General features: G+C 42.2%; 1 protein-coding gene across 4 annotated transcripts in view; it reads right to left on the reverse strand.

The window, feature by feature from the left end:
- The window catches only part of ltbp1 (latent transforming growth factor beta binding protein 1), a 417,603-nt gene that overhangs the window by 212,045 nt on the left and 183,919 nt on the right, over positions 1-21,639 (reverse strand). For all 4 annotated transcript variants that reach the window (XM_073050519.1, XM_073050520.1, XM_073050518.1 and 1 more), the window contains exon 9: positions 8,035-8,112. In XM_073050519.1, the coding sequence (XP_072906620.1) occupies positions 8,035-8,112 (78 nt within the window). The remainder of the gene's footprint in view (positions 1-8,034; positions 8,113-21,639) is intronic.

The raw sequence follows: 21,639 nt of genomic DNA on the forward strand, positions 1-21,639 counted from the left end.
GAATTAGTAGCATAGTTAAAAAGATTATCAAAAATTACAGGGAAATCTTCATCAGCTGAGTAAGTGGGCTGCAGAATGGGAAATGTACAGGCAGTTTAATTTGGGTAAGTACGAGATGTTGGATGTTGGAAAGTCAAATCGATGAGAAACCTACACAGTGAATGGAAAGGCCTTGGGTGTATTGTAGAACAGAGGAACCTTAGTGTTCAAGTACATGGTGTCCTGAAAGTGGAGACGCAGGTAGAAAGGGTGGCAAAGAAGGCTTTTGGTGTGTGGGCCTTCGTTGATCAGGGCACTGAGTATAAAAATTGGAAGATCATGGTGCAGTAGTACAAGATGTTGGTGTATTGTGTTCAGTTTTGGTCCCCCGCTATAGAAAATAAGTCATTAATCTGGAAAGAGTACATAAAAGACCTGCAAAGATGTTGCAAGGATTTGAGTGATTGAGTATAGGGAGAGATTGACAGGCTAGGACTCTATTCTTTGGAGCGCAGGAGACTGAAGATAATCTTATAGAGGAGTTGAAAATCTTAAGGAGCATAGATAGGGTGAATCAACATGTACAAACAAGCTGGAGGAACTCAGCAGGTCAGGCAGCATCTGTGGAAACGAGCAGTCAACGTTTCAGGCCAAGTCCCTTCATCAGGACTGAAGAAGGAGGGGGCAGGGACCCAATAGAGGTGGGCCTTCTCCTTCCCACCCTCCCCCCACCTTCTTTATAGGGCCCCTGCCCCCTCCTTCTTCAGTCCTGACGAAGGGTCTCGGCCCAAAACGTTGACTGCTCGTTTCCACTGATGCTGCCCGACCTGCTGAGTTCCTCCAGCTTGTTTGTACGTCTTGATTTGACCCCAGCATCTACAGTATACTTTGTGTTTATTATAGATAGGGTGAATGCAGTCAGTCTTTTTCTAAGGGTTTGAGAATTAAGAATTAGAGAGCATCGTCTTAATGTGAGAGGGAAAAGATCTGAGGAGCATTATTTTTTAATCAAAGGGTGATATTTATAGAGAATGAGTTGTCAGAGGAACTGGGTGAGGCAAGTATAATAACAACCTTTCAGACAGTTAGACAAGATACATGCAGTAGATGGGAAAGGCTTAGAAAGTTATGGTCTAAATGCTGGCAAATGGAGCTAGCTTGTTTGGGGGCCTTGGTCAGTAAGGATCAGTAGGGCCATAGGACCTATTTCAATGCTGTAAATCTCTATGCCTCACATTCTAGTCCTCTCAAACCATTACTAACAATTTGCCTTCCTTACTACCAACTCAGCCCACAAGATGAACTTAAAGAAATCCTAAACTAGGACTCCCTAGTTCCTTTCTACTCTTAGTTCCTGAATTCTCCCCCATTTAGAAAACTGGCTACGCCTTTATTCTTGTTACTGAAGTACATATCCCCACTCTTCCAACTGCAACTTCTTTGCCCAGTCTCCTAACTTGTCCAAGCCCTTCTGCAGATTCCTTGGCCTTACGATAATAACCTGTCCCTCCATCCACCTTGGTATCATCTTCAAAGTTGGCCACAATGCCATCAGTTTCCTTTTTCATCCAGACCATGAACATATGAAACGAAAAGTTCCAAGCTGCAGACCTAACACTGACCCAAGTTCTCTTACATCAAAGTGCCTGTCTGAGAATCTCTTAAACGTTGCTATTGTATCAGCCTCAACACCATCCCCACCAATGCTTTCCACCCATTTACCACTCTCTGATTTTAAAAAGTACTTCTGACATCTCCCCCAATCTTTCCTCAATTTAAATGGAAGTCCTCTGTTATTGTCCTTTGCCACCCTGGGAAAAATGTGCTGGCTGTCCACTCCATCTATGCTTCTCATAACATAATACACCTCTATCCCGTCACCTCTCATCCTCCTTCGCTCCAAAAAGAAAAGCCCTGGCTCTCTCAACCTTTCCTCATAAGATGTGTTCTCCAATCCAAGAGGCATTCTGGTAAATCTTCTCTGCAGCTTAAGCTTCCATATCTTCCCCAATATGAAGCGACCAGAAATTAACGCAATGCTCCAAGTGATTTCAACAGTTGTCAATCACCTTGTACTCTGCCTTCCAGTTCGACATTCCAATGTGTACCATTTAACATTTTTCAGGATTGAACTCCATCTGCCACTTCAAAGCCCAGCTCTGCATCCTCTCAATGTCCCATTATAACCTACAATTTTCTGTACTATCCAGAACAACAACTTTCGTGCTACCTGCAAACTTACTAACCCACCTTTCCACTTCCTCATCCAAGATATTTATGTGAAAAAAACCCACAAAGAATAGGGCACAAGTAACCAACCTCCAGGCAGAATATCCAACCACCCTCTGCCTTCTGTGGACAAGCCGATTCCAAATCCAGGCAGCCAGGTTTCCATAGATACTGTGTCTAATGACTCTCTGGATGAGACTGCCATAGGGAACCTTGTCAAACACCTTATGAACATCCATTTACGCCACATCTGCTGCTCTGCATTCATCAATTTGATTTGTCACTGCCTCTAAAAACTTAATCAGGCTCTCTATTAGTTTGTCAACCATTGCTGGAAGAATCACTGGTCTACAATTCCCAGGATTATCCCGATTACCTTTCTCGAGCAAAGGAATATGCCTGGAACATGCTGTCGGGAGGGCCAGAAACAAAAAGATCAATACAGTTAAGAAATATTCAGATAGATACAATAATGCTAAAGATCATAAAACAAAGGAGCAGAATTAGGCCATTTGGGCCATCGAGTCTGCTCTGCCACTCCAACATGGCTGATTTAGTTTTCCTGTCAACTCTTTATTATGCCGTCTCCCTGTAACCTTTGATGCCCTGATTAATCAAGAACCTATCGATCTCTACATTAAGTGTACCAAATTACTTGACCCGCAGAGCCATCTGTAGCAATGAATTCCACAGGTACACCACCCTCTGGCTAAAGAAATCTTTACTTGTCACTATTCTAAATGGACGTTCCTCTGATCTGAGGCTGTGGCCTCTATACTTCGACTCTCCCTCTATCAGAAACATCATCTCCACATGTAGAGTATCTAGGCTTTTCAATATTCAATAGGTTTCAATGAAATCACCACTCATTCTTCTAAACTCTAGTGAGTTTAGGTCCAGAGACACCAAACACTGCTCATACGTTGAACCTTGTCATTCCTGGGATTCTTGTGAACGTCCTTTGGATCCTCTCCAATGCCAGCATATCTTTTCTTAGATAAGGTGTTACAATTGCTTACAATACTTTTAAGTGAAGTCTGACCAATGCCTTATAAAGCCTCAGCATTACATCCCTGCTTTTATATTCCAGTCCTCTCAAAATGAATACTAACATCACATTTGCTGTCTTTACCACCAACTCAACCTGCAAATTAGCCTTTAGGGAATCCTGCATGAGGACTCCCAATTTTCTTTGCTCCTCTGATTTTTGAGCTTTCTTCCCATATAGAAAATAGTTCATGCCTTTATTCCTTCTACCAAAGTGCATGACATACACTTCCCTACACTATATTCCATCTGCCACTTCTTTAGCCATCCTCCCAATCTGTCTGAGTTCTTCTGCAGGCACCCTGCATCTTCAACAGTACATGCTCCTCCACCCATCTTCATATTGTCTGCAAACCTGGCAATAAAGCTATCAGTTCCTGCATCCAAATTACTGACATACAACATGAAAAGAAGCAGCCACAATACTGACCTCTGTGGCACACCACTAGTCACTGGGAGCCTATCAGAAAAGTCCCTTTTATTCCCACTCTTTGCCTCTAGCCAGTCATTCAATCTTCTATCCATGCTAATATCTTTCCTGTAACACCATAAGCTCCTATTTTGTTAAGCAGCCTCATGTACACCTCTTTGTCAATGGTGTTCTAAAAATCCAAATAAACAACATCAACTGACTCTCCTTTGTCTTTCCTGCTGTTATTTCCTGCAAAAGATTCCAACAGATTTGTCAGCCAAGATTGCTCCTTGAAGGAAACCATGCCGACTTTGGCCTATTTTATCATGTGTCCCAAGTACCCTGAAACCACATCCTCAAAAATAGACTCCAATATTTTTCTAACCATTGAAGTCAGGCGAACTGGACTATCATTTCTTTTCTTCTGACTCCTTCCCTTCTTAAAGAGTGGAGTGACATTTGCAATTTTCCAGTCCTCTGGAACCAAGCCAGAATCTAGTGTTTCTGAAAGATCATTACTAATGTCTCCACAATCTCTTCAGCTACCTCTTTCAGAACTCTGGGTGGTATCCATCTGGTCCAGGTGACTGATCTACCTTCAGAATTTTCAGCTTCTCAAGCACCTTCTCCTTAGTAAAAGCAATGACTCTCACTTCTGCCCCAACACTTGCATTTCTGATATTCTGCCAGTGTCTTCCACAATGAACACTGATGCATTGTCTGCCATTCCTTTGTCCCCTTTACTACCTCTCCATTGTCATTTTCCAGTGGTCTGATATCCACTCTTGTCTCTCTTTTACTCTTTATATATCTGGTAAAAAAATTGTATCCTCTTCTATATTATTGGCTAGCCTACCTCCATATTTCATCTTTTCTCTCCTTATGGTTTTTTAGATTCAAGATTCAAAAACTTTATTGTCATTTCAACCATACATCAGCTCTGCAGGGCAGAATGAGACAGCATTTCTCAGGGGCAAGTGCAATCATAACATAATAAACACAACAAATAAATAGTAAACACACCAATAAATAGTAAAACACAACAGCCACATGTTGGTTAAAATCAAGTTAGAAGTGTCCAGTGCAAGTTAAAAGTGTCCAAAGCAGAGTCAGGTAGAGCAACTATTTAGCAGTCTGACTGCCTGTGGGAGGAAGCTGTTTAGTAGCCTTGTGGTTTTTGTTTTGATGCTCCTGTAACATTTACCTGATGGCAGAAGAACAAACAGTTTATAGAGAGGGTGTGAGGGGTCTTTAATGATGTACCGTGCCTTCTGGAGGCATCGACTCTGAAAGAGGTCTTGGACAGAAGGTAGGGAGACCCCAATAACCTTCTCTGCTCCCCTAACCACCCTCTGCAAGGCTTTTTAGTCGGCAGCACTGCAGCTGGAGTACCAGGTTGTGATGCAAAAGGTCAGCGCACTCTCAACCACGCCTCTGTAGAATGTAGTTAAGATGTTAGTGGGGAGTGATGCTTGTTTAAGTTTCCTCAGAAAGTGCAATCTCTGCTGGGCCCGTTTCACAATCCCAGTGGTGTTCCTGGACCAGGTGCGATTGTCTGAGATCTGCACCCCAAGGAACTTGATGTTTTCCACTCTCTCCACTGTGGAGCCGCTGATGCTGAGGGGTGTGTGCTCAGGCTGAGACCGTCTGAAATAGACGATCATCTCCTTGGTTTTGATGACATTAAGCATCAAGTTGTTGTCACTGCACCAGCTCTCTAGGTGTTTGACCTCCTCCCTGTACATTGTTTCATCATTTTTGCTGATGAGCCCCACCACTGCCTTTTGTTGGGTTTTAAAAGATTCCCAATCCTCTACCTTCCTACTAATTTTTGCTACATTATATGCCCTCTGTTTTGCTTTTATGCTGTTTTTGACTTCCCTTGTAAGCCACTATTGCCTCAACTTCCCTTTAGAATACTACTTCCTCATTGGGATGTATTTATCCTGCACCTTCTGAATTGCCTCCAGAAACTCTAGCCACTGCTTTTCTGCCATCATCCCTGCTTGTGTCCTCTTCCAATCAACTTTGGCCAGCTCCTCTCTCATGCCTCTGTAATTACCTCCACTCCAATATACCACTGATACATCCAATTTCAGCTTCTTCTTCTCAAATTGCAGGGTGAATCCTATCACATTATGAGCACTATCTCCCAAGGGTTACTTTACCTTACGCTTCCTAATCAAATCTGGGTATTTACATAACACACAATCCAGAATTGCCTTTCTCCTAGTGGGCTCAACCACAAGCTGCTCTCAAAAGCCATCTCGTAGGCATTCTACAAATTCCCTCTCTTGGGGTCCAGCACCAACCAGATTTTCCCAATCTAACTGCATATTGAAATCCCCCATGATTATCACAACATTGCCCTGTTTTATCTCCCATTGTAATTTATATATCACATCCTGGCTACTGTTTGGAAGCCTGTATATACTCCCAGTAGGCTCTTCTTGTCCTTGCAGTTTCTTAACTCTACACACAAGGATTCTACATTTTCCAATCCAATGTCTCCCTTTCAAAGGATTTGATCCCAATTTTTATCAACAGAGCCACCCACCTGCTCTACCTACTTGCCTCTCCTTTTGATATAATGTGTATTCTTGGATGTTAAGCTCCCAACTATGATCTTCTTTCAGCCACAAGCTCAGTGCTGTCCACAACGTTGTACCTGTCAATCTCCAGTTGAACTACAAGATCATCCACCTTATTCCATATACTGTGTTCATTCAAATGTGACATTTTCAGTTCTGTCTTCATTATCCTTCCCAATCTTGTCCCCATGTCATGCTTCAATTCACCCCACTAACTGCAATTTTGCTCTGTCCTCTGCCTGTCCTACCTCACAGTCTCACTGATCACTGCATCTAGTTGTATACCAACTACCCCGTCCTCTGCCCTATCACCCTGGTTCCCATATTCCTGCCAAATTAGTTTGAACCCTCCCCAAGAAGCTCTAGCAAACCAGCTCACAAGGATATTGTGCCCCCTTGGATACAGGTGTAACTCACCCTTTTTGCACAGGTAATACCTTCCTCAGAAGAGATCCCATGATCCAGAAATCCGAAACCCTGCCCCCAGCACCAATTCTTTAGCCTCGCATTCATGCATCAGATCACCCTATTCTTACTCTCATTGGTGCTTGGCACAGGCAGCAATCCAGAGATTATTAACCTGGACGTCCTGCTTTTCAGCTTTCTGCCTATTCTGCCCTCTATTCTCTCTTCAGGACCTCCTCCCTTTTCCTATCGATCTCATTGGTACCAATATGTACCACTGCTTCGAGCTGTTCACCCTCCCTGTTCAGAATGCTGTGGATCCAATCCGGGATATCCCTCACCCTGGGCACGTGGGGGGCAACGTACCATCCGGGAGTCTCTTTCACATCCACAGAATTTGCTGTCAATTCCTCTAACTATGGAATCCCCTGTCACTACTGCGCTCCACTTTATCCCACTTCCCTTCTGAGCAAGAGGCAGAATCAGTGCCAGAGATCAGGTCACTGTGACTTCTCTCTGGTAGGTTGTGTCCCCACACCCCCCCCCCCCCCCACCCAAAAGTATCTGAAGAGGTATACTTGCTATTGAAGGGAATGGCCACAGGGGTATTCTGCAATGGCTGTCTATTCCCTTTCCCTCTCCTGACAATTACCAGATATCTGCCTCCGGCAACTTAGGAACATGCAGGGAATGGAGGCTTCTGGATCTTATGCAAGCAGATGGATTAATTTAAATTGGCATCATTGTGGGGACTGACAGGTCTTTACCCATGCTTTACTGCTCTTTGTTCGATGTCATACTGTACATTCTAATATTGTCTGTATTATTAAACAACTTTTGGAATACATTAACTTGGCCATTAACTTTAATTAAATGGCAGTCATTTCTCAGCATTTAATTTTGTACTTTAGATGGGAGATGGAGGGGCGAGAAAGGGAGGGGTTGCTGAAAGTTATTTAAATAATGCCTTCTTCGCCCTGAGCAGCAACAAATACAGCATAAATTATCAGAGCCGGAGATTTAATTCTAATGGGTTCGATCTTTTGAGGAGTGCCTTAGTGCACAGCAAAATCAACTGTTATAAAGCTAACATTTGAATCTGTTGTATGTCGGTATTTTACTGGAACCTTACACAGTGCTATGGTGCCAAGTGACTTCACAGTAACAGTATTAGTCAGTGTCCATCTCACTTGAGAGACATCACCTTAAGTAAGTCAGGCACAACATCGACTTGTTCTCCTTCCTCTTAAAAATTTATCTGAAGAGGAAATAAGGGTCAGCAATATAAAATAAGCCTTTTAAACAAAATTTATCATTTATATAAGGCACAGCCATGAAATATACTAACTGGGAATCACTCAACATACTTACCCTGACAATGTGTAGCATTAATCTGCTTGTAACCCAGGGGGCACTCCACCATTTGTCCATTTCCTCGGATAGGGAATGCTGAAATGCAAACAAAATTCCGTAATTAACATTCTTGACAATACCTATGTCTATTTAAAGGAATGGCAGGAAAAGAAAAAAAGAAAACAGTGCATTTTCAGAATCACTAAACCAGCAACAATACTAAGCAAAACAGTGTGCGCAAAGCACTTCAAATTATAGCATTATTCTGTGCCATCATAAACAAACATGCAAGCCCACCTGACTTCTCTGAAATGCGATGAATAAATCACAGTCACTGAATCAAACAGGGTACCGCTCACCAGGCAACCATCTGAATATGGATTTGTGTGGGACTGCCTCTCCACGGCTTCAGGGATACACAGACAAAATGTCAACTGTACAATGTGACTGACTCAGATCTTTCCAATCAATTAGATTGCACCAGAGCAAACTCAAGAGTGAATGATTTTTACAGGGAACTCTCCGAGTGAAATTCAGCAGAAGGTTATGCTGCAGATGCCATATATACCCGATGGCCGGTATAAGATGGTAATTGAGCGTGCTAGAAACGGTCAGAAAGTCAGGCAGCATTTCTGTAGAGAGAAACAAAATTGAGTCCTGAGTGGTGTAACATGCCTGGTCAGAAGATGGCCTGGTCCTTGAGCTTGTTGAACTTTATTAGAACAGAGTAAGAATGTCTCTCTAGTGCTTCCTTCCTCCTCCCCCCTCCCTTTCCTTTCTCCCCAGCCATGATTCCCCTCACCGTTGTGAAATTTATTTTTATTCTGTGGCAGCAGTACAGTGCAACTCATAAAATCACTACAGTACTGTGCAAAAGTCTTAGGCACCCTAGCCAAGCTTCACTGCTAGGAACGGAAGAGGATATGTAGAACTAAGTGCTGGGCAAAACACATATCCCAATTTGTGGCCAAAAATGGAAAGTGGTTTTTTGATTGCCTAAGAAGAAATTGCATTTATATAGCATATAAATTAAGATGTCTCTAAGTAATTAACAGCTAATGAAATAAGCTTCAAGTCTAGACAATCAGCTTACAGACAGCAAGTTCATATTAAGCTAATCCGCTTCAGATACGTCGATGATAAGATGAATACTGACTAGTGAGAGCAGTGGGAACTTTTCTACTCTTCTTCAAATTAGACATGTTTTCTGACCATTCAAGAGGGCCAACAGGGCTGATAGAGTCATAGAACAGCAAAGAAACAGACCCTTCAGCCCATCTTGACCATGCCGAACAATTAAACTGCCTACTCCCATTGAGCTGCACCAGGACCATAGCTCACCATCCATATACCTATCCAAACTTCCCTTCAATGTTGAAATTGAACTCACATACACCTCCTGCACTGGCATCTCATACCACATTCTCACGACTCTCTGAGTGAAGAACCTTCCCCTCATGTTGCCCTTAAACTTTTCACCTTTCACCCTTAACTCATGGCCTCTAGTTGTAGTGCCAACCAACCTCAGCAGAAAAAGCCTGTTTGCATTTACCTTATCTAGACCCTCATACTTTTGTACACCTTATCAAATCTCCTCTCAATCTTCTACATTTCAATGAATAAAGTCTTAACCTATTCAAGCTTTCATTATAGTTCAGGTCCTCCAGACCCCACAAAATCCTTGTAAATTAGGCTTCACCAATGTCTTATACAAATTCAACATAATGCCCATCTCCTGTACTCAATACTTTGATTTATGAAGGCTAATGTGCCAAAAGCTTTCTTCACAACCCAATCCATCTGTAACATCACATTCAATGAATTCTGGACCTGTATTCCCAGATCCCTTTGTCCCACTGCAATCCTCAGTGCCCTACCGTTCACTGTGTAAGACCTACCCTGGTTGTTCCTACCAAAGTGCAACACCTCACACTTGTCTGGATTAAATATCTGTCATTTTTCAGCCGGTTTTCCCACTGATCCAGATCCCACTACAAACTATGATAGTCTTTGATGCTGTCCACTACGCCCCCAATCTCAGTGTCATCTGACAATTTGCTGATCCAGTTAAGCATATTATCATCCAGATCACTGATATACAGTAGATGATAATTAACATCAGACTCAGCACCGATCTCTGTGGCACACTGCTATTCACAAGCCTCCAGTCAAAGAGTCAACCATCTACTACCACTCTCTGGCTTCTCCCACAAAGCCTCTGTGTAATTCTGTTTACTACCTCATCTGGAATGCAGAGCAACTGAACCTTGTTGACCAACCTCCCATTTGGTACACTGTCAAATGCCTTGTTAAAGTCCATGTAGACAACATCCACTGCCTTGCCTTCATCAACTTCCCTGGTAACTTCCTTGAAAAACCCTATAAGATTGGTCAGACATAACCTACTACATATGAAGCCATGCGGACTATCCTTAATTGATCCACGTCTATCCAAATACTTGTATATCCAGTCCCTTCAAATGCCTTCCAATAACTTTCCCACTACTGATATAAGGCTCACCAGCCCATAGTTTCCTGGTTTATTTTTAGAACCTTTTTTAAACAGCAGAACAACATTGGCTATCCTCCAATCCTCTGGTATCTTACCTGTTGCTAAAAAAATTTAAATTTCTCTGCTAGGACCTCAGCAATTTCTAGACTTGCATCCCGCAGGGTCCAAGGGAACACCTTGTCAGACCTTGAGGATTATCTATCCTAATTTGCCTCAAGACAGCAAACACCTCCTCCTTTGTAATCTGTATAGCATCTTTGAAGTTGCCTCCGCTTTGCCTGTCTTCCATGGACTATGTGTTCATCTCCTAAGTAAATTCAGATGCATAAAATCCATTTAAGATCTCCCCCATCTCTTTTGGATATATGCACAATGGCCAGATTAGGCTTTCAGTTTATTATCTCATATCCAAGAGCTTAATTTAATGCTGATTATTGCAGAGTGAAGTAGAGAATAAAATTCAAGTTTTTCTTTTAATATTGTCTGGAACATTAAGTCATACAGCACAGAAATTGAGCCTTTGGCCCATCATAGTCATGCTGCCTATTGACACTCTATCTCCCATTTCCCTGCATTAGGTCTGTGGCCTTTTCTGCCTTGGCAATTCAAGTAGAGCCACGGCGTCATAGAGCAATACAGCACAAATACAGGGCCTTCAGCCCATAGCATCCACGCTAACCATGTGCCCAAATAGCTAGGCCCAATTTCCTGCCTACATACATCTAAGCCTTGTGCCTCCAAGTAACTGTCCAATACTTCTTAAATGGCACTATTGTACCTGCCTCAACCACTTCTTCTGGCTGCTCATTCCATATGCTCGGGCCTCTCTGCATGAAAAGGATGCCCTTCAGGCCCTTTTAAAATCTTTCCCCCCTCAACCTAAATCTATGCCCCCCTTGTTTTAAATTCCCCTACCCTGGCAATTACTGTCCACCTTATCTGCACTTCTCATAATTTTAAACATTTCTATAACATCATCACTCATTCTCCTACGTTCCAAGAAATCAAGATCTCGCCTGTATCTCCCTATAACTCAGGCCCTTTAGGACTGGCAACATAACTCTTAATCTTTTCTATACTCTTTCCAGTTTAGCCTCATCTTTCCTATAAAAGGGCGACCAAAACTGTGTCCAGTACTCCAATTGTGGCCTCACCTACAACTGCAATATAATGTCCCAACTCCGATATTCAATGAACTGACTGATGAAGACCAATGTGCAAAACACCTTTTTCACCATCCTGTCTACCTTTGCTTTCAACGAACTATGCACTTGCATTCCTGGGTTCTTTTGACCCATGACATGTTACTCCCTGGTACCAAACCATTCATAACAAAAATTCTACACTGGTGTGGCTTTCCAAAATGTATCATCTCATACTTAATAAAATCCTTTTTGCTTCTCCTCAGCCCATTTCCCTCCTTGTAATCTACAATAACCTTCTTCACTATCAACACCACCTTTTATTTTTTGTGTCATCCACAAACTTAATGATCAAGCTTTGTGCATTGCAATGATTTATATAAATAATAACAAGAATGCTAACTTTAACTAGTCACCATCAGCCTGACCATTGAATATAGAAGCAGGGACATTATGATGTAGTTATGTAAGTCACTGCTGATTCTCTTGGTACTCTCCTTATCTTTACCTGCCAGATACATTTCATACTTGACTTCCCTCTTAAGTGCATGCCTAATCTTTTTAAGGTCATCAACAAATTTGCTCAATCCCATCCTCCTAAATCCAATACATTAATACAAGAGATTCTGCAGATGCTGGAAATCCAGAGCAACAGACACAAAATGTTGGACCATAAACAAGAGAAAATCTGCAGATGCAGGAAATCCAAGCAGCACACACAAAATGCTGGAGGAACTCAGCAGCATCTATGGAAAAGAATAAACAGTTGATGTTTTGGGCCAAGACACTTCATCAAGACTGAAAAGGAAGGGGGGAAGAAGTCAGAAGCCATGTTCTGGCATATTACCCTTCCTTTCCAGTACAGATGAAGTGTGAAATGTCATCTGTTTAGTCATTGCTATAGATATTGCCTGACCTGCTGAGTTCCTCCAGCATTTTGTGTGTGTGTTGCTCCTAAATCTAACGTCTGCTTCCTTCTTTTTTTAAAATTTTATTTAAAGATACAGTCCTAACAAGGACATGTTGCTCCTGGACACTTGATATTACATTTTTAAAAGCCTTCCACTTTCCATTCTTTCCTTTCCCTTCAAACAATCCCAACCAACTGAACTCTTGATAGATTCTGTCAATTCTTCTAAAATTAGCCCTGTGCCTGTTTAAGACCCTAACCTATGGATCTGACCTCTCTTTTTCCATGACTATCTTAAAATTAATAGCAATGGCATTATGGTCACTGGAGCCAAAGTGCTCCTCGACTGCCACTTCTTTATATTCCAACTGCCTCATTCCCTAGGAGATGGCCCAGTAATTCACCTTCCTAAGAATCTCTATACATTGACCCATCTAGGAACTTAACATTCTGGGTGACCCAAGTACTTGTCTTCAATGATTTGAGAGAACCTACCACTCACCACATTCCAGACTGCAACCACTCTCTTTTTGGAAAAAAAAGTTCACTTTAGATCTAAATCTCTTACCTCTTTTACCTCTTAACTTTTACCTTCAAATAAATCTCTTATCTCTTACCTACTGGAGGGATTTCTTTGGCCAGAAGATGGAGAATCTGTGGAATTCATTGAAGGCAAGAACATTGGGTATACTTAAAATAGAAGTTGTTAGATATTTGACTAGCAAGGGCGTCAAAGGATATGAGGAAAAGGCAGAAGAATGGGGTTGAGAGAGGCAAGAAATCAGCCATGATGGAATGGCAGAGCAGACTCGATGGGCCAAATGGCCTAATTCTGCTCCGATGTCTGATGGTCTATGGTCTCTCGTAGCTATAGAGTCACAGAACACTTCAGCACAGAAATGGATGCTTCGGCCCACCTAGTCTGTGCTGAATCATTATTTTACCTGCTCCCATTGATCTGTACCCAGACCACAGCCCACCATACCCCTCCCATCCATGTACCTATCCAAATTTCTCTTAAATGTTGAAATCAACCCCACATTAACCACTTGCACAGCCAGCCTGTTCCACATTCTCAGCACCCTCTGAGTGAAGAAGTTCCACCTCACGTTCTTCTTAAGCATTTCACCTTTTACCCTTAACCCACGACCTCTAGTTGTAGTCCCACCCAACCTCAGTGGAAAAACCCTGCTTGCATTTACCATATCTAAACCCTTCATAATTTCAAATACTTCCATCAAATCTTCCCTCAGTCTTCTACACTCAAATGAATAAAGTCCTAACCTACTCGAGCTTTCCTTTTAACTATGGTCATCCCGTCCTGGCAACACCCTGGCAAAATTTCTCTGCACTTATTCAATCTTATTTACATCTTTCCTGTAAATATGTGACCAAAACTGGACACAATAATCCAAACCAGACCTCACCAATGTCTTATACAATTTCAACATAACATCCTATTTCCTGTAACACACACAAAATGCTGGTGAAACGCAGCAGGCCAGGTAGTATCTACAGGAAGTACAGTCGACTGTACTTCTTCCTATAGATGCTGCCTGACTTGCTGCGTTCCACCAGCATTTTGTGTGAGTTGCTTGAATTTCCAGCCTCCGCAGATTTCCTCGTGTTTGCGATCCTATTTCCTGTACTTGATACATTCATTTTTGAAGGTCAATGTGCCAAAAGCTTTCTTCATGACTCTGTCTCCCTGTAACACCACTTTCAATGAATTATGGATCTGTATTCCAATATCCCTTTGCTCTACCATACTCTTTAGTGCCCTATTGCTCTATGTGTAAAACCTTCCCTGGTTCTTCCTTCCAAACTGCAACTCATCACACTTGACTGCATTAAATCCCATCTGCCATTTTTCAGCCCAATTTTTGGGAGTTTGTTTTTCAGTGTTTAATAAATGTTTTATTTGTTATAAAAAACCCTGCCTCACTTGTATATTTATGTTACGGATTCAGCAACAATAAATATATTTCAGTGAGGCAGGGTTTTTTTTATATAACAAATAAAACATTTATTAAACACTGAAAAACAAACCACTAACGTAACCGGAAATCAGCTGCTGTGCGGCAGCTTAAACAGTTCTTAAAGGAATAAAGCGAAAACAGTTCTTAAAGCGATGTTGCAAAAACAGTTCTTCAAAGTAGTACTGCAAAAGTTCAAAATGCTTACAGTCCATTAAAGGAGAGACTTTTTAGACAATTTAAATTCTCTTTCACGTCGTGTTGTTGCGGTTCCCAGTCGAACTATACTTTTCCCGGAGAATTTACGAAGATGAAAATGAAACGGCTTAAAGCCACTGACCTTTCCTTTACAAAACTGTACCCAACCCTTTCTGCTATTATTCACAGGGGTTACCATGGGGACAGCCAACGAATTCCTTCCGAATGAGGATCAAACAAGGTCAAACCTGTTTCACAGTCGAAATCGACTTTCCTTGATCTTTTAGCTCCCGAACTCCAATCTTCACTCTCCACTGATTTTTAACTGGCAGTATTATAAAGAAACTGCTGGCAATGACCTTTTAAACTTTAGGCATTAAATAAAACTCCACCTTTCAACCAAACTGCATCATAATATTGGACCACGCAGTGGCATGGAGTCAAAATGGCAAATCCAGCCACGAACTGCCCCTCCTCACAGGGAGGGGTCCTCCTTTTATACCCTGTAAAAAAAAACCTGTCACATGACCTCTACTGGCAGGAAAATGACATCACTCCACCATCACAAGACCACTACCTTAAGTCCGGTATAGCTTCAACACCACTGTCACGTGACAAGTACAAGATACCTATGTATTGTCAAAGTACATATATGCCATTTCTTTTCTTCTGGGCATATTTAGTAAATCCAAGAAACATAACAGAATCAATGAAAAATTGCACCCAACATTATGGTCAAACAACCAGTGTGCAAAAGACAACAAACTGTGCAAACACAAAAGGAAAAACAGAAGTAATAATAAATAAATAAATAAATAAATAGATAAATAAGCATGAATACCGAGAACATGCGTCAAGAGACCTTGAAAGTCAGTCTGTAGGTTGTGGGATCAGTGACGGGAAGTAAAGTTATGTTATCCCCACCGGCTCAAGAGCCTAATGGTTGAGGGGTAATATCCGTTCCTGAACCTGGTACTGTGGGCCCTGAAGCTCCTGTACCTTCTACCTGATGGCAGCAGTGAGAAGAGAGCACGACTTCGATGGATGGGGTCCCTGATGATGGATGCTGCTTTCCTGCGACAGCACTCCATGTAGATGAGCTCAATAGCGGGGAGAGCTTTACAACAGGGAAATATGGTGATAAGCAGGGTAATTATAATCTATAAAAGAGAATTGAATTGACTTTATTTCTTACATCTCTCACGTACATGATGAGTAAAAATCTTTACGTTGTGTCTCCATCTAAATGTGCAAATTATAGTAATTTGTTCTGCACAACAGAACAGTTAATATAGCTTAGAAATACAATTGGGTCAGCGTGAATTAATCAGTCTGATGGCCTGGTGGAAGAAGCTGTCCTGGAGCCTGTTGGTCCTGGCTTTTATGCTGTGGCACTGTTTCCCAGATGGTAGCAGCTGGAACAATTTATGGTTGGGGTGACTCGTATTCCCAATGATCGGGCCCTTTTTACACACCTGTCACTGCAAATGTCCTGAATAGTGGGAAGTTCACATTTACAGATGTGCTGGGCTGTCCGCACCACTCTCTGCAGAGTCCTGTGATTAAGGGAAGTACAGTTCTCATACCAGGCAGTGATACAGCCAGTCAGGATGCTCTCGTGTCCCTGTAGAAAGTCCTTAGGATTTGGGGACTCATACCAAAATTCTTCAGCCCTCTGCGGTGAAAGAGGTGCTGTTTTGCTTTTTTCACCACACAGCCGGTATGTACAGACCATGTGAAGTCCACGGTGATGTGTATAGAGTTGAGTCCTCATGAAGAGTCTCAACACAAAACATTGACTGTTTACACTTTTCCATAGATGCTGCCTGACCTGCTGAGTTCTTGCAGCATTTTGTATGTGCTGCTTTGAATTCCTAGCATCTGCAGAATGCCATCCTCTTCTCTCAATTCCTCCATCTCCACCACATCTGTTCTCAGGATGAGGCTTTTCTTACCAGGACAAAGGAGGCTCCCCTTCCTCCACTATCAACACTGCCCTCAACTGCATCTCTTCCATTTCACACACATCTGCTCTCACCCCATCCACACACCACCCCACCATGGGTAAGGTTCCTGATCTCCTCACCTACCACCCCACCAGCCTCTGCACATAATTCTCCGTAGCTTGTGCCACCTCCAACGGGATCCCACCACCAAGCACATCTTTCCCTCCCCGCCCCACTTTCTGCTTTCCATAGGGATCAATCCATATGCAACTCCCTTGTCCATTCGTCCTTCCTCACTGATCTCCCTCCCGGCACTTATCCTTGCAAGCAGAACTAGTGCTACACCTGCCCCTACACCTCCTCCCTCAATACCATTCAGGGCTCCAAGCAGTCCTTCCAGGTGAGGTGACACATGTTGGGGTCATCTACTGTATCCGGTGCTCCCAGTCTGGCCTCCTCTATATCAGTGAGACTTGACGTAGATTGGGAGACTGCCTTGCTCAGCACCTACGCTCCATCTGCCAGAAAAAGCAGCATCTCCCAGTGGCCACCCATTTTAATCCCACTTCCCATTCCCATTCCAACATGTCCATCCATGGCCACATCTACTATCAGAATGAGGCCACACTCAGGTTGGAGGAGCAACAACTTATATTCTGCCTGGGTAGCCTCCAACCTGATGGCATGAACATCGATTTTTCAGACTTCCAGTAATTGTCCCCCAACCCCTCAACATTCCCCTTTTTCCTCTCTCGCCTTATCTCCTTTGCCTGTCCATCACCTCCCTCTGGTGTTCCTCCCCTTTTCTTTCTACCATTGTCTTCTGTCTTCTCCTATCAGATTCCCCTTCTCCAGTCCTATACGTCTTTCACCAACCTCCCAGCTCATTACGTCATTACTCCCCCCCTCCCAGTTTCACCTATCACCTTGTGTTTCTTCCTCCTCTCCTCCCACCTTCCAACTCTGACTCCTCATCTTTTTCTCTCCAGTCCTGATGAAGGTTTCTGGCCTGAAACGTCGACTATATTCTTTTCCATAGATTCGGCCTGGTCTGCTGAGTTCCTCCGGCATTTTGTGTGCGTTATTTGCAGGTTTTCTTGTGTTTCAGGCACAAGATGTTAACGTTTGCTATTCAAATTACATGGCATGACTTCGATCCAACATGGCTGTTGCAGGCAAATAAGAACACAGTCTTTCCTTAAATGTGTACTTTACATCTGAAGGCTGCGTACTGAGGGCATTTCCTTCTTCACTGAAGGCCCAAACAAGATCAGCTGTGATCTTAATAAAGGGTGAAACAGCCGTAACAGGCTGAATGATCTGGAGCTTGGAGTTACACAGATTTTGCAACGAGCTTTTCAGCCCAACTCCTACATGCCAACCAAGATGCCACAGCCAAGAATGCTCCACAGCACCTCTACTTCCTCGGGAGTGTAAAGAAGTCTGGCATGTCCCATTTGACCATCACCAATTGTTATCAATGCACCCCAATGCATCACAGCTTGGTATGGCCCCTGTTCTGCCCACAGACCCCAAGAAATTGCAAAGAATTGTGGATACAATTCAGCACATCATGAAAACAGCCTCCATGGACTCTAACGATTCCTCTCATTGCTTTGATAAAACAGTCAGCATAATCAAAGACTCCACCCAGCCTGGAAATTCTCTTCTCTCCCCCCTCCCATCTGAACTTACAAAAGCCCGAAAGCACATACCAAGGTCAGCTTCTATCTCACATTAAAAGTCAGGAGTCTATCTTATTGTTCCCTAGTATGATCATTTGGACTCACGACTTTAGCCTACCTCAGTACGGCCTTCCAGCTTTTTTGTTTAGCTGCTGCATACTTTTTCTATAAATGTCACAATTTATTCTGTATTCTGTTATTGTTTTACCTTGCATTACCTGAATCACTGTGGAAATGAATGGATCTGTATGAATGGTATGCAGAATGACGTATTTCACTGTAATTCAGTACATCAGAAACAGAATCAGGCTTAATATCACCAGAATATGTCACGAAATGCAGCAGTACATCACAACGCACAAGTTAAAAAGCTCTATTTTACAGAAAGATGCAAAATGAGAAGGAAAAATACTGAGGTATTGTTCATGGGTTTACTGTCCATTCAGATATCTGATGGTGGAGGGGAAGCAGCTGTTCCTAAATCGTTGAGTGTGTGTCTTCAGGCTCCTGTGCCACCTACTTGATGGTAGCAATGAGAAAAGGACATGTCCTCGGCGACAGGGGTCCTGAATGATGGATGCCTCCTTTGTGAGGCATCAGCTTTTGAAGGTGTTCTTGATGCTGGAGAGGCTAGGGTCCATGATGGAGCTGGCTGAGACTGCAGCTTTTTGCATTTCTGAGGAGTGAGCCCTCCATACGGGAGAGTGATGCAAACACTTAGAATGCTCTCCTTGGTACATCTGTAGAAATTTGTGAGCGTCTTTGGTACACCAATTCTCATCAAACTCCAAATGAAATACAGACACTGCCTTCTTTGTAAGTGCATGAGTATGCTGGACCCAGGATAGTCCTTCACAGATGTTGGCACCCAGGAACTTGGAACTGCTCACCCTTTCCACTGCTGATCCCTTGATGAAGACTAGTTCCCTCGGCATGTGACTACAACAAACAAGTTTACCAGGAGGATTTCATTCAGGCCATCCTGTCCAGGCCAGACAATAAAAGTGTCATCAAAGTGCTTATGCAGGTATTGTTCTAAGTGCAGTGAGAATATCTGGACACCACCTTTCAGGCTTGGCTGAGTACTTTTATTGCTATTTTCTAGTTTACTATGTTTCTAAAAGAAAAATTCTTTAATGATGCACTCTTCGCAACAGCTACTTCAGAAAATGCACACTTAATTTTAGCATTATTGCAAAAAAATGTCAATCCCACCCAAACCAACTGCATCCTAAAATTCTTGGACACAGCCTCATAAATACTTTGCCTTTCTTGTGAAATCACATCTTTCCTATGATTGTTATAACTAGGCCTGTACACAATCTTCTAACTGTTTTCTTGGGAGTATTTTAAGAATCCTGCCGTGACTTTCCTGCTTTTCCTCCTGTTCTTTACCTTGGCTAATAGAAGAGCTAATAAATCTTCTTCCTTGGCCACCTTGTCAATCTGTTCTGGTACCTTCAGGAGCCTGTGGAAATGCACTCACTCTCGTTCTCTATATTCCTCAGTTTTCTAACTCTTTCTGTGTGTATTCCATTACCCTGTTGGTTCTCCCCAAATGCATTATCTCATTCTGGGCTGATTTCCATCTGGCACTCTTTTGCCCATGTGATTGATATCTAACTTGCAGTTGAAAGCTTTATTCCTCACACTCAACCACATGACCAATTCTGGTTTCATCGTTTGAAGGGTCTAATTACAAAAAAAAATTGCTGTGTTCTAAAGGGTCACCGCAGCAATGATGTTGCTTCACGTTGCTAAACCTAAAGCAATTCTGTAACTTTGGCTGCTTGTAATCTTCTTGTTAAGAAAAGTTCCTTGACCTCAGCAGAATAACTACAGTGTAGAAAGTTAACACGGTCATTTTTTCTGAATTGCATAGTGGGATTTTGGGGGAAACGATGAAAGGAAAAATGTAGCACTTGTAAAAAGGCAGATATTTAACATTTGCCAGAAAGCATGCAGCAATTATGTTGTCATGGTAACATTGTCAAAAATTGCAAAAAAAACTCTTGCTACACCACTGCCAATCCAATAAATTTTTGAACAGAAATACTGGCTTTCTCCTTCTGAACAAATTCCTGTTCCATTCACTAAAAAAAAGCGTCACTATTATTGAAATAGATTTCACTTGTATTCTCTTCTGGAAGCACAAGGGTGAAAAATAAATAAATAAATTGTGAATCTTAGCACATCAAGAGCAAGTAGAAAAAGTACTTGTTGAAAGCAAAGCAGTTGGATCATCTATAGTCACTTCATTTACCAAAAAGTACAGCACAGGTTATAAAGACAACATTTACACAATGAAGTCTTTCTTCAGGTCTCTTCAACTCTCCATTTTGCACCTCTGCATTTTACGCTTCTTTTCAGTGCTGGCCCTGACATTGAGGTATTTTTCTAATAACTACCAGGGCAACTTCTGCAGCTTCACTTTTAATAAATGAAATTCTACCAAATTCTATCCTAATCAGTTGAACATGTGTTACATGCAAAAACCAAGGACAAATTTCTTACCCTTTCTTTCAACAGCATCAGCCACAGAAACCATTCTGTCGCATCTGGATACCATCTTGTGATAGTGTTCAAGGGACTAGTACTAAACTCCTCCCCACTGATTTTGCCCAAGAAACCACATTTGTGTGGCACATTCTTTTAGGAAACTCTACATCATATTATATCCAATATATTTTCAAAGTTTAATCCTTACTGCAACATCGGATGGCCGGCAACCAACTTGCATGCGTAAAGTGCCCCTAAACAGCCAGCTGATTTAAAGATTATCTATTGTTCTTATGCTTAGTGAAGGATAAATATTTGTCAGGTGACTGCTCTTCAGAGGTGTGCTGTGAGACTTTTTATCTCAACTTGAGAAAGCCCACAAGACCTATAAAAGAAAGCACCTCTAACATGCAGCGCCTCTTAAGCATTGAGCTGAATTATTTCTGCTAACATTACAGAGACTCCCTATGAAGATTGACATGCAATTAAAGGGGTCTTCTGCAATCATGAGCACTCCTCACACAGATGGAATTTTACCACCCACGTAGGACAGTGTTTATAAAGCACTCATGGCTCTCAATTACTTATTTATTTCCCACATTTATTGCCCTCTGCCTTCTCATCAGTTAGAAAGTATGCTCCTTTATTTTTCTTGTCAAAGTGGACAACTTCACATTTTTCCACATTGTACTCTTCTTTGCACAGACCTTTGCCTTCTCTATCTATATCCTTTTGTATGCTACTTACTCCCTCTG

The sequence above is a fragment of the Hemitrygon akajei genome, chromosome 7, assembly GCF_048418815.1.
Source record: "Hemitrygon akajei chromosome 7, sHemAka1.3, whole genome shotgun sequence".
Classification (NCBI taxonomy): Eukaryota; Metazoa; Chordata; class Chondrichthyes; order Myliobatiformes; family Dasyatidae; genus Hemitrygon; species Hemitrygon akajei.